The 12,342-nt window shown below is 36.1% G+C and overlaps 1 protein-coding gene across 1 annotated transcript in view; it reads right to left on the minus strand.

The window, feature by feature from the left end:
* Positions 1-7,028: 7,028 nt before the first annotated feature.
* LOC127635868 (seizure protein 6-like) overlaps positions 7,029-12,342 on the minus strand; it is a 39,592-nt gene continuing 34,278 nt past the window's right edge. The window contains exons 12-16 of the mRNA XM_052116128.1: positions 11,319-11,510; positions 10,882-11,076; positions 10,669-10,704; positions 10,301-10,409; positions 7,029-10,156 (exon numbers count right to left, since the gene is read on the minus strand). Coding sequence (XP_051972088.1) covers positions 9,994-10,156; positions 10,301-10,409; positions 10,669-10,704; positions 10,882-11,076; positions 11,319-11,510 — 695 coding nt within the window. The 3' untranslated portion in view covers positions 7,029-9,993. The remainder of the gene's footprint in view (positions 10,157-10,300; positions 10,410-10,668; positions 10,705-10,881; positions 11,077-11,318; positions 11,511-12,342) is intronic.

Raw genomic sequence — 12,342 nt, forward strand, 5'->3', positions numbered from 1 at the left:
ATTTCAAAAGGTTTTGAAAAGCATCGAGACGACTGCTACAAAGCAAGTTGGATCATCTTGTCTGGACCCTACAGAACATACTACAGCCCATGTCTTGCTGTTTTATTCACCTCTGTTTTTCTGTTTTTATCTGTGATAAAGAGTGTGTAACAGTGTTCTCCAGGTGTTGAATAAAAAGAATGGCTAAACTCTATTTTATGTTTTGCTGTTGTATGACATCTGTGTTTAACATGGAACTTTAACAATAACACAATTCATGTACATTGATTGATGTTTACAGTCCTGCAGAAATATTACTGTCCGTGGTACTGAATGTCATACATTATCCTGTATTCCAGAATCCACTTCTTCAGGACTTCATAACAAAAACTTAACTTGAATCATTACAATAAGGGTGTTGCTTATTTATAACGTTGAAAATATGATTAATCTAAAGTATCTGAATTTCTTTAAACAATGAAAGAAATGTGTTGTACAAGGAACAGCAGTTATAATACATACTTTTACCTAATACATTGATCAAAGTTAATTGAGTAGAGTGATCACTAGGAACATGCTATAACCTCTGGAACATGAAAAAAGGTGAAAATAGAATAATTTCTTCAGAATAATATGATTGTAATATACTTACAGTAAGGTAGGTATTGGCAGTATTCAACATGTAGTAAGTCAGTCTGATCATAAATAAAATATAAATATAAAAAAACACTATAGGGGAATTACAGATTATTACATAAACATATGTAATAAACACATGTAATAATGTTTATTACATAAATATATTTGATAATTGTACTGTTTGGGGGTACAGTTGTAAGACCCAGGACCAGATAATATGATGAAAGAAGACCAGGAGTCGTGAAATTCAATCAAACAAGTACAATTTTACTGAAGAATAGTTTGCAGTTAAATTGGTAGAGCCAGCGTCAAAGTCACGAGGAGGTCGCAAGCCAACTCTACCTTACAAACAAATCTCACACAATTATACCTTTTCCAAGGACATGCATTACATAATCGTTTACTTCTGATTGGCTAAGACAACATAAAGTCTAAACAATAATACATTTTTGATAGATAAGTGGGTATATCGCCGTTAATCAGAATATTTGTCGTCCATTTCCGAGATTTAAGTCCGTGGTGACCTTCTTCCAGGGTCCGAGAATGTTTTAGGCTATATCACAAAGTTCAGAACCTGCAAAGAATATCAAACGCACACACACACACACACACACACACACACACACACACACACACACACACACACAGAACACTGACAAACAACAGTTCTCTTCGAGGCTGAAGAAGGCCTGAGCTAATTATCAGAAGAGCAGTCCATCTTAACAGGCTGATAAAACATTTCACTCCAGGAAAGCAGGAACGATAACATGCCCCTTTACTCCACTCCCAAAAGAAATACACATGAGATGTTCACTTAATGAAAATAAGGTGAAATTATGTATAAATTGACCCTCAAACTTATACAAGTCAACTAAGACAGATATATAGATGCAGATATGTGGATATTGTTGTGAAATATGCAATTATTGTATTCTAATCATGGCTTTTGGTATATGAAGTATTTATGGGTCATAGTAAACCACAATTGTAACTAATAAAAAGTGGTTTTATAATCAAAGGTACCATAAGTAGTTGTTAAACAATTTATTAAGAATGTGTTTACTGTAAAACACTTGTATTAATAATCATTGTAACCATATATTGAGAAAATAGTTTATTAAGAAAAACACCTCAACTTGTTTTATAAAGATTTTTATTATGAAAATGGTTTATAAAGAAAAACATACTACACTGAATGTTGTAAGCATTTATTAAGCAGATGATGGTGGCAGAGTAGAGAGGAGTTGAAAATGTATTAGAAAGAGCTTTGCAAAAGAAAGGAGAAAAATGGCATCATTACCGTCTATGTGTTGCGGACGAGATACAGAAGATACAGCGATGATGGAAAGGTCCAGAAAAAGAGGACAAAGAGACAAAGAGTTTTATATGCAAAAGTCCTAAGGGGTCTTCCAGAAATAATGACAGTTCAAGATTTTATGTTTGACCAATTGGCTGTAAAAGACTGAATGTATGCAGAGGGAGTTTCCAGGAGGGATTTCTGAACATGTCAAAAAGTTGATGGACTTTAAAAAGGACTGTAAAGGAATGTCCAGCCAGAGGCAGATTCACCAAGGACGTCTCGGTGTTATGATACCTTGCCATTGCACCTCATGAAGTTAAAAGCTTGTAAATTATTTGGTTTTGATTTACTTACAATATATATATATAATATATATGCAATACATGTGTACAGAGTCTCTCTCGCCGCTCTCTGAATCCCAAGACAATTATCATCAAAAGGCCCCTTGCATGTGAACACAACCCAAGGGCACACACTGGAATGCACCTAAAAGAAAATGAATACAGAAATGATTAGGATATTGATTGTTGAATTTTTAATAAGAATAAAGTAATCATTCAAAAGGATATATATAAAAAGGATATATATATAATTAAATTGAAGAGACAGGGGATTCTGACCCCAACCCTTCAGTACGTACAGTAAGGGAGTTATTGTGAAAATTTCACCTGTAGTAAGTCAGTATGGTCAATAGGAAAGCACTACAGCCTTTGGAACAGGAAAAAATACTTTAGGGGAATTACTGTAATTTATTTTAATTAATATTTGTATACTGAATGTACAGTAAGGGAGGTACTGTCAAAATTCCACCTGTAGTAAGTCAGTCTGGTCAGTAGGAACATTCAGCAGTCTAGGTGAATACGCAGCAAATATCAAACCTGAAACTATTTTTACCCTGGTTGGGTTTTTTTTTTAAACTTGACTATGTTCATGGTGCTGTCCACGTAGGCTATGTGGTCCTGAAGGTCCTACATGATCAAGTCTGCAACTTGGGTAAAGTTGCTTTTTATATTCGCTTCGCATATTTGCGGAGTTCCGCGTTCAATATCTCGTGAGCTGAATATTGTTACTACACAAATAACATTGTTTTAATATTTTAATCGCCTCAAAACGAGCTTTCCTTCGGGTTTGCACTTTGCAGATGGTCCCTTCTTAGCAGCCTGCGCATCGAGATCAATGTATTTTGTACAGTGCGAAGGAAAGATCGTTTTGAGGAAATTTATGGTGTTTTATCTGTAGTTATATGTGATAGGTGTTGTGTGTAGCAACAACGTTTAGTTCACGAGTTACTGAACGCGGAAGTCCGCGAATGTGCGAATGTGCAATATAAAACCAACTTTACCTAAGTGGTGAAAACAGTTTTTCAATGTGAAACAAAGAACCCAATGCACTCTGATATTGTCCAACCTCAAAGTGAGAGCCTTGGGGGGGTTACCAGACAAAGTAAGTAGAACACCATATTGTCCACCTTCTCTACTGGAAGCCCTGCAGAAAAAAAGGGACATGATATTGTTGAGGAGAGGTACCAAAAGACAGAAGGATTCTATATACAAACCTCGTACTGCCTTGCATCCTGAAAAGATAGACAAATGTAGATTTCAGGGCAGTAGATAGACAATGATTTGCCTGTCAGAACATAGAAAAGCAGTTCCTGTGATTCCTGGCTTTCTGGATTCTTTGCTTTAATGTGCAAACTCAGAGCACACTCAAATTCACCTAATGATCCTGAAGTTGTATTTGGAACACATTAAAAGCTTTAAAATAAAACAGTGCAAAGCTTTGGACTGGATGTCATATTTACAAAAATAGCACAGATCTTTCATTATAGTTAAGGTGAAGGCTCAGAAATGTATTTAATTTATGTATAATGTGCTAGCAATCTAATCCAATCAAGTAAAGGTATATCATTTAAGTGAAACCTTTATAAGTATGTCAAAAATCCATATAAGATTGTATCAGAACATTTTAAATTCATCAGACAATGGTGAATGCATGGAAACATTCTGTTAGAGCGAGGAGAAAGATTTGATCTGTGTGGTTTAATATGAGTTGCTACTGGCAACAAAAGGTGAAGATGGAGGCCCAGGCATACGAATGGCCAAAATGAGAGTAATTAAAGGGTAAGATGAGACACATACACCATCTGCTAGTTCTGGCTGCTCATAACCCAAAGCCTAAAGCATAAAGGACTTTGGTATTATCTTAAGTGAGTGTCTAAAGGACACTAAATATTTCCATATGCCCTTTAGGCATAAGCCTTATGTATTATACTGTCTTTATTTTTGAAATTACATATGTTAGCCAGCAGGTGGTGGCAAAAGATCATTTTTGTGTGTAATATGAGCCAGTTGGTGACGTAAATTGAATCCGTTAGTCATTGTTTACATAGAACATCGATCTGTGAGTTTCCACATTGGATACATACTGTTTAAAATGGCTGAGGACATTGCTGTTTCTATAGTGAATGACACTTGCTCAATGGCTACCCCGAAATAGAGAGGAATAACCCGCTTGGACATCTATATTCCACTGAGAAATCTGACCTTCAGAAAGCTGTAAGCATCTCTGATTGGGTGTGGCAACAGGTGATCACAGGCTCCATCTCTCTCTCTCTCACACACACACACACAGACAGACACAGACAGACAAACACACATCCAGCCGTCTATCCTTGTTTATCCAGTGACTTGTTAGAAACAGCACAAGCCATGATACTATTTCTGAGGTGAACATTTTGAATTACTAATGGAGGCTTGGATGCATAATTTGTTTTGAACCAGCAACGGCAGTTTCTGATCGGTACTTGTTCATTGAACTGTTGTATATAAGCAATATCACACTCGCAATCGTGCTATATGGCCCTACATCAGCACTGCTGTTATTAGTGTAATTAGTCTGCGGCCTCATGACTGTGGCCGAATCACAGCAGTGCTGATGTAGGGCCATATTGCACTATTGCTCGTGTGATAACTGGGGCAGTGGTGGCTCAGTGGTTGAGGCTCAGGTTTACTGACCAGAAAGTCGGGGGTTCAAGCCCCAGCACCACCAAGATGCCACTGTTGGGCCCTTGAGTAAGGCACTTAATAAGTGCACTGTAAGTCGCTTTGGATAAAAGCGTCTGCCAAATGCATAAATGTAAATGTAAATATTGCCTATATATATATATATATATATATATATACAATTTTTTTAATAAAATTAAAACTAAACATTCCAAACACTCCAAAGAGTCTTCGGGAAACATTGTTGATGAAACTATAAAGAAATATTCTGGTTTCAATACAAGTTTAGCTCAAATCAACAGAATTTGTGGAATAATATTGATTACCACAAATTAAAAGTTGTTTAAATCATAGTTTTTACGGCTGTTTTAGGGTTTACACTGTTGTGTCATCATGGCAACGAAGTTGAAAAATCAAACAGGCCTATAACTTTACACAGATAATGTTAGTAAAGGATTTTATCACCCTGAAATCATGTTAACACATATGGTTTACGTCTAATTAAAACAGTATTTTAATGTTTTCGGACTGATCACATTCACTTCCATTATAAATGCCTCACTGTAACCCAGATTTGTGCTTTTTTAAAAGAAAAGGAGTGTAGTAATCAACATTTTGCCACAAATGCTTTCAATTGAACTTAACTTGCATTGAACTAGAAATATTCCTTTAAGCTAACATAACTAACTTACGCAACTTTAAGCTCATTAACTATGATGACAGTTTGTTATAATATAACTGATACTCGTAGTAGCAGCACTGATATACATAGAACTGAATCGCTGTCGCAACGTTTAACTGCCAGCAGGAGGTGAAGCCATCAGAAGTGTACAAGCGGCCATTTTTGTATTCCCAAACTGCCATAGAGCATCAATGACTGACAGGCAAAAACATCCCCGTTTCACCGTCTCCGACCTGCGGACACGACAGTTGCATTTCGCCCTCTAGTGACAATCATGTTTAATGTTTTTTTTAATAAGCTGTTACGGATAACATTTACGAGGGAGAATATATACGTGGATCGCGATGTCAGAGCATTCACCTGCCCGGGTGTTCAGTCTATAAGTTCAGTAGCCTACAGCACAACGATCCACCAGATGTAATGTAAGTATGAAAAACTGTAATATTTGCTTGTTTTTTTGGTGACAACATGTCCGTTTGTCACGTAGGGTCCTTAAAAAGTTAATACCGGGATTTGCCTGTTTTAATACTGAAGCTCTAGTCATACAAGGATACATGTCATAAATGACATGTTCGTTTGCCAGTTAAATCTAGCGTACCAGTTTAATTTAACCAGCTTTGCTTTGCGTGTCTCCCTCAGGCGCTGTGTGTGATAGAGAGAGCGAAAGACCCATTCTTATGAAAACATACAATTAGTAACTCTGGAAAATCTCTTCGATGTTCACAATAAATAAGTATGAAAATGTTTGTTTCTTTCTTACTTCAGTTTCAGTGAACTTGTTTACATTCAGCTGGTCTGTTCAGTCACCGATGTAGTTGATTAGTGGTGAATAGTGATACTGTTTGATTCAGATATAGGCTTACAATACATAACTCGCTTGGGCTTTCAAGAAACAGGCAAAATTCCAGAATTTAAATAAATAATTACATATGTAGGACATTTGCGGTGTATGAATGTACATACCGATTCCAGATATAAAATCGGCGATTGAATAATTCATACTCGCTGAAATTAGATGGTTTTATACTAAGTCAATTATAGGCCTTTATCACACTTGCACGTTCGTAGAGCAGAAACGTCGCTTAGTAGCGTAAAGCAACTTCTGCTCGCTGTAGTCTGTTTTAACGACAGCGTGGGATTTTATGGACTATTTTATGTACAATTTATCTCAAATGCTTAATCTAAACAGACCTACCTCACCGTACAATCAAAATGGTGTCATGTTGTTTTATTATTTTAAACAGGATGTATGTGAGCAGGGATCACTTCACAGAGTAGGCTATAAGTACATTTTTTTATTTGAGGAATGCAAGAATATATACAAACAAGAGTACCTTTACACATTAAAGAGCATTAGAACAAGACAGGTGTACACAGTAAGACACAAAACCAAACAAAATACAAAAAAAAAAAAACCAATGTATATTCCAATTAAAGATTATGAGTTTGTGATGATAATGATCACATTTCTTTCATGTACTTATAATCTCCATGTATGACATAAGATCCATTTAAAAATGTTCAAATGAAGAAACCTTTCCATCCCAGAGTCCAATTACAGAAGTTAACTTACTTAATCATTCTAAACTTGGAGTTATATCTTGATTGGGGAAGCGTCCACTTGCGTTTGGCGACCAAATGCAATGTAAATTAAAAATAAAGATGAAAATGTCCCAGTGTATACAACTGTATTATATTTACAATAGTGAAAACAATGACATTAAAATACTTAAAAGCTGTCTCTTTAAACTTGAGTTGAACACAATAATCCTCTGGGAGTAAACTGAACTGCACGTGCTTCTCATGAACTGGGAAAATTTGCGCTGAGTCTGACAATCACCTCGCTCAGATACTGTTGCACATTAAAGTGTTAGATAACATATGGTGAAGTGCTGTGTTAATCCAAAGAAACAAAAGTCAGATGTTTACTGCCAAGTGCATCCAAGTTGGTAAAATGTATTTAGAAAAACTGCGATCGTCCATATACAGATACTATTCAGAGCTGGATGTGATGACACGCGGACTGCGATAAAGGCCTATAGGGACATTGGAATGTTTGGGCATAGCAATATGGTGCCGCAGTGGCTTCCCTGATATGACGTCATGAGCAATCCAGTTCTGTATTATATATCATTGAGTAGCTTAATCAATTTCTTAAACATCTAACATCTATCTATTTTCCCTTCATTTATTTTCTCACAGCTTGGATGCATTAAGTTTGTTTTAATGTGTAATTGTGACATTCAAAAACTTCCTGTCAAGCTTTCTAATTTCCACCAACAGGCACTTATTTACAAGCATAACATTTCTCCTCACAGATATGTGGAAAAACAGACATATTTAATTTAAAATGAGATCTTTATTTTATAATCAATGGTTTAACAATGGAATACTTCATGTCAGCCAGCTGTTTAACAGTGACAGTCAGCTCTTCAGATATGCAGACATTTAGCGAAGTATAATATCCCAGTGACTCCCAGATAATTCGCTATAGTCATGGATGCAATCCCTTCTGGCCTCTGTATGTTTTTCAGAAATATTCACTCTTTAAGGCCAACAGTATCCTGATCCTATTGACACACCTTTTGGTAATATATGCTTTACTGATTAAAAAGGAAGAAACCATCAATTAAGAACTCTTTTCCTTGAAGAAGTTACCTCAGTCCCTCCTGTAGTCTCATATTGGAATAGTTTATTCGACAATTTAAACTGGAAAGTAATTTGGTCCATGCAACAAAAACCTTTTCTTTCAAATAAGGTAAAAGAAATATATTTTAAGCTAATCCATAATATTTACCCTGTCAAACAAATTTAAGGGAAAAGATTTAGGCTTGATATTGACACAAATCGCTCCTTTTGTCAAGTTGATGTTGAGACTCCATTTATTTTGGTCCTGCAATTATACCGCGCAATTTTGGAAAGACATTAGTTCTTTTATTTCCAATAATGTCTTACAAGGCTTTGTGATTTCACCCCGAAATGTTTTTAATTTTTAATGCTGATACAAATACTTGCTTTATTATAAATGTAATTATTTTTGAATTTGTGAAGATCATATATTCACAAATGCATGTTTTCAAATTGCAAGCCTTTCTGTCTGGTATTCTAAAATAATTTAAACATTATTTGAATACTATATCACTTTCGGTTAACAAAAAAGCAATCAGAACATGTATAATTTGTTTATTATTTAATTTATTCTCTGTATTGGGAATACATTTTAATTTATATCATTGGGATTGTAAACTGCATGTATGTATGTATGTGTGTGTGTATATATATATATATATATATATATATTAGTGAGTAGCAGCATTACTTAAGTGTTAGGTAAGAAACACTAGATGGCACTAAATCTCATCTTAACATCTTTATTTAATGTCTGTGCTACTCTTAATCTTGACATTTCATCTGAATATCAACATTTGTGAAATGTATTCCATCCAAACTGTTTTGAGGTTGAATTATAAAAAAAATTGTCATTGGAAAATAGTGATCTGTGACATTCTGTGTGATATTATAAATAAAAAGATATATATAAAGTTTTTATGTCTATTTGTTAATTGGGGGATCTGTGGACACAGTAAAGTATTTAGGTTTTTGGAGTAAAAATATAGATTTTATTTTGAAGTGAACTATAAACTATAATCACTGTCTTCCGGAAACAGCCATCCGTGCGTTAACGAGAGAGTCAAGTTCAGGCATATGACGTAGGCGTAGTGTAAGCTCCCATGAGAAGTGAAAAACACGAAATCACAGAAGATAGAGGAAGCCAGTGAACGTGCAGACGGCCATTACCGGAAGCCAGTGATTATAATTTATAAAGCTATATACTTTTTTGATGGATGGATGTGCTTTTATGGGCTTCAAAATCTAAGGTACCATTCACTCCCATTATAAAGCTGGAAAGAGCCAGGATATTTTTAAATATAACTCTGATTGTGTTTGGCTGAAAGAAGAAAGTCATATACAACTAGGATGGCTTGAGGGTGAGTATCTATTATCCGGTATGCATTGAGAATTTTTGGGTGAACTAAACCTTTAAGGGGGGTGTCTTACCCTACTGATTTGAACATCATAAGTACTGGACATTAAATATTAGGTGGACTTCATGGACTTCATTTAATTTATGGCTTTTAGAATACAATGACAAATATAGAACTATAATGGCTTGTCAAAATATTTAGAGATTTGTGTACATTTCTTTACATTTCATCTGCTGACGGAGGTAATGATTAGTTACTGTAGATGGAATGGTGCAAATGGCTCCCCCTGCTGGTGAATCCAAATCATAATGGCAGATAGATGGTCTTTCTCGACTGGTGAATAATAGAATGGCAGATAGAATGTCTCCCTCTTTTGGTGAATGACAGAATGACAGACAGGGCTGATCAGGATAGGACGATGGTGTTGTGTGAGCCCACGTCTCTTAGGTTCATGGCATCCATACTTACTCCTGTGTCATAAACAGGGTTATCAAAAGCAAGTTCCTCATTCATGTTGTCATATGGTGGAGAGGAAGACCCAGGGAGCAGAAGGCTCTTACTCTGAGCTCTACAGAGACAGACAAAAACAACCTTATTAGCAAAAACAAACCCTGCATGTTTCATCATTTGTCATTTTTCCTGCCCTTGGATACATGTGTTTGGACTTCCAAAGGTATATCCATTATTATTTGGAACATTTGATTGAATTTACATTGAGAGGCCGAGGAAAACCGCTAGGAGCAACATCAACACCACTGCTACAGGAATCAGAACAGCAATGGCAATATTAACCCCCTCCACACTGAATTCTGCACCGGCAGCTATAAAGAAGACATTATACAGGAAGTTAAGTAGTGAAGAGATCTGCTAGAACCTACACAAATACTGAACCAGAGTAACTTCATTTAGAGTATGGAGAGCAAAAAGCATCACAACCCACTTAGCTATTACAATTTAAAGAGCATTGCATTTACAATTAATTACAATATGGTCAAAATCATGTTACGAGAGATATAAAGATAGTAAAATCTATCACAATATATTGATATTTTTAAAGATCAGAATGAAATATTGTATTACCGCTTAGTCTGTGTTCTTCAATATTTCCAGAAGAGGCTGAAAAACACCAATAATAATAAGCTAAATTAGCTTTCATTAAACTAATGAATTTAGTTTAAAAATTAGGTCTTGTACAGGCGTGCATAGATAGACCATGCACGCCTGCACAACAGACCTTTTTTTATTTTCAAAAAGTAGAGGGTTCTGTTTGATTTTATTGGATAGAGTTCCTACCTCTGCACATAGGGGGCGCATTGCTCCACTGAGAGGGATGTCCAGGGAGGCAGTGGATAGTCACTTCACCCTGAAGCTCATAGCCTGAATGGCAGGTGAAACTCAGAGTCTCTCCTGCCTGGAAGAAAGCTTTCTCTGAACTCTGCATGACAGTCGAGGGTGTGCCGGGATTACTGCAAGGCTCATATCTCTCAGCTAAAGAAAAACACAGACAGCTCAATAACTGTTGTAACAACATGTGCTGGAATGGAGACGTTGCAGTCAATAGTTAACCATAAAGTCCATTAGATGGCAGTAGAGTGTAAGAAGTTGAAAGAGCAACCTTAAGGTTGTATTTCTTTTGCTGTGCTTGGTGACAATCAACATAGAATTATACAGGACAGTTATTTGATAAATTCAACAAAAGTAATTGGACATGCCAGGTACCACCCACTTACGGACACACTTGGGCAGTCTTTCACTCCACTTTGGGTCTGCAGTATCTCTGCTGTAGCAGGTGAGGACTCCAGGGCCAGAAAGTGAGTATCCTTTATTACAGATGTACTCCACTGAATATCCCACAGCGTAACGAGAGCCGGTCACCAGTCTGCGACTGTTCTCCACCAGCCCTGGATCCTCACATGACATGACTAAGCAAATATCACAAAAGAAAACACATTAAAATATTGAATATTTCAGCACAAAACTGAGACAGTTTCCACAAGACTGAGAGTTCATTGTGAAAGTTGAAAAGGCTCATAATCATGTGGCTTACAGATTATATATATATATATATATATATATATATATATATATATATATATATATATATATTTTTTTTAACAACAACAACAACAATATAGAGAAAATGAAGTAGGTTTGGGGTGTTACATTTGTACATTTTCAAAGGGTTTATTTATTTGGAAGGTTGTTTGATGTGATTAAAGGTGCTGGATGTGCTGTATACCACACATCAAGTGTCCATGTTATCTAAAAGATATTAAAATAAATGTTTTATCCAGATGTCTGTGCTCTTTTCTGACTTCTGAAAACAAATTGTCAAAACTTCATCCATCCATCCATCGTCAACCGCTTATCCTGTGTACAGGGTCGCGGGGGGCTGGAGCCTATCCCAGCTAACATTGGGCGAAAGGCGGGGGACACCCTGGACAGGTCGCCAGTCCATCAAATTGTCAAAACTTACCTTTTATTTTTGGAATGAACTTGAGCTGATTCTGCATTTATCTTTATAAGGAGATTATTATATGTTTACGTTGCCATTATTTCACCAGTAGGAAATAAGGCTAGCAGCTGCCTTAATTCTGTAGTGATTATGAGTACACGAATACATTTTTTCCAGCATCAACCAAGCACTAATGATTTATAGCAGGGTCGGATTGGCCCACGGGAGAGTTGGGACTTTTCCCAGTGGGCCACTAGATAGATAGATTGATTGATTGATTCAGTGGGCCACATGAATCC

The sequence above is a fragment of the Xyrauchen texanus genome, chromosome 43, assembly GCF_025860055.1.
Source record: "Xyrauchen texanus isolate HMW12.3.18 chromosome 43, RBS_HiC_50CHRs, whole genome shotgun sequence".
Classification (NCBI taxonomy): Eukaryota; Metazoa; Chordata; class Actinopteri; order Cypriniformes; family Catostomidae; genus Xyrauchen; species Xyrauchen texanus.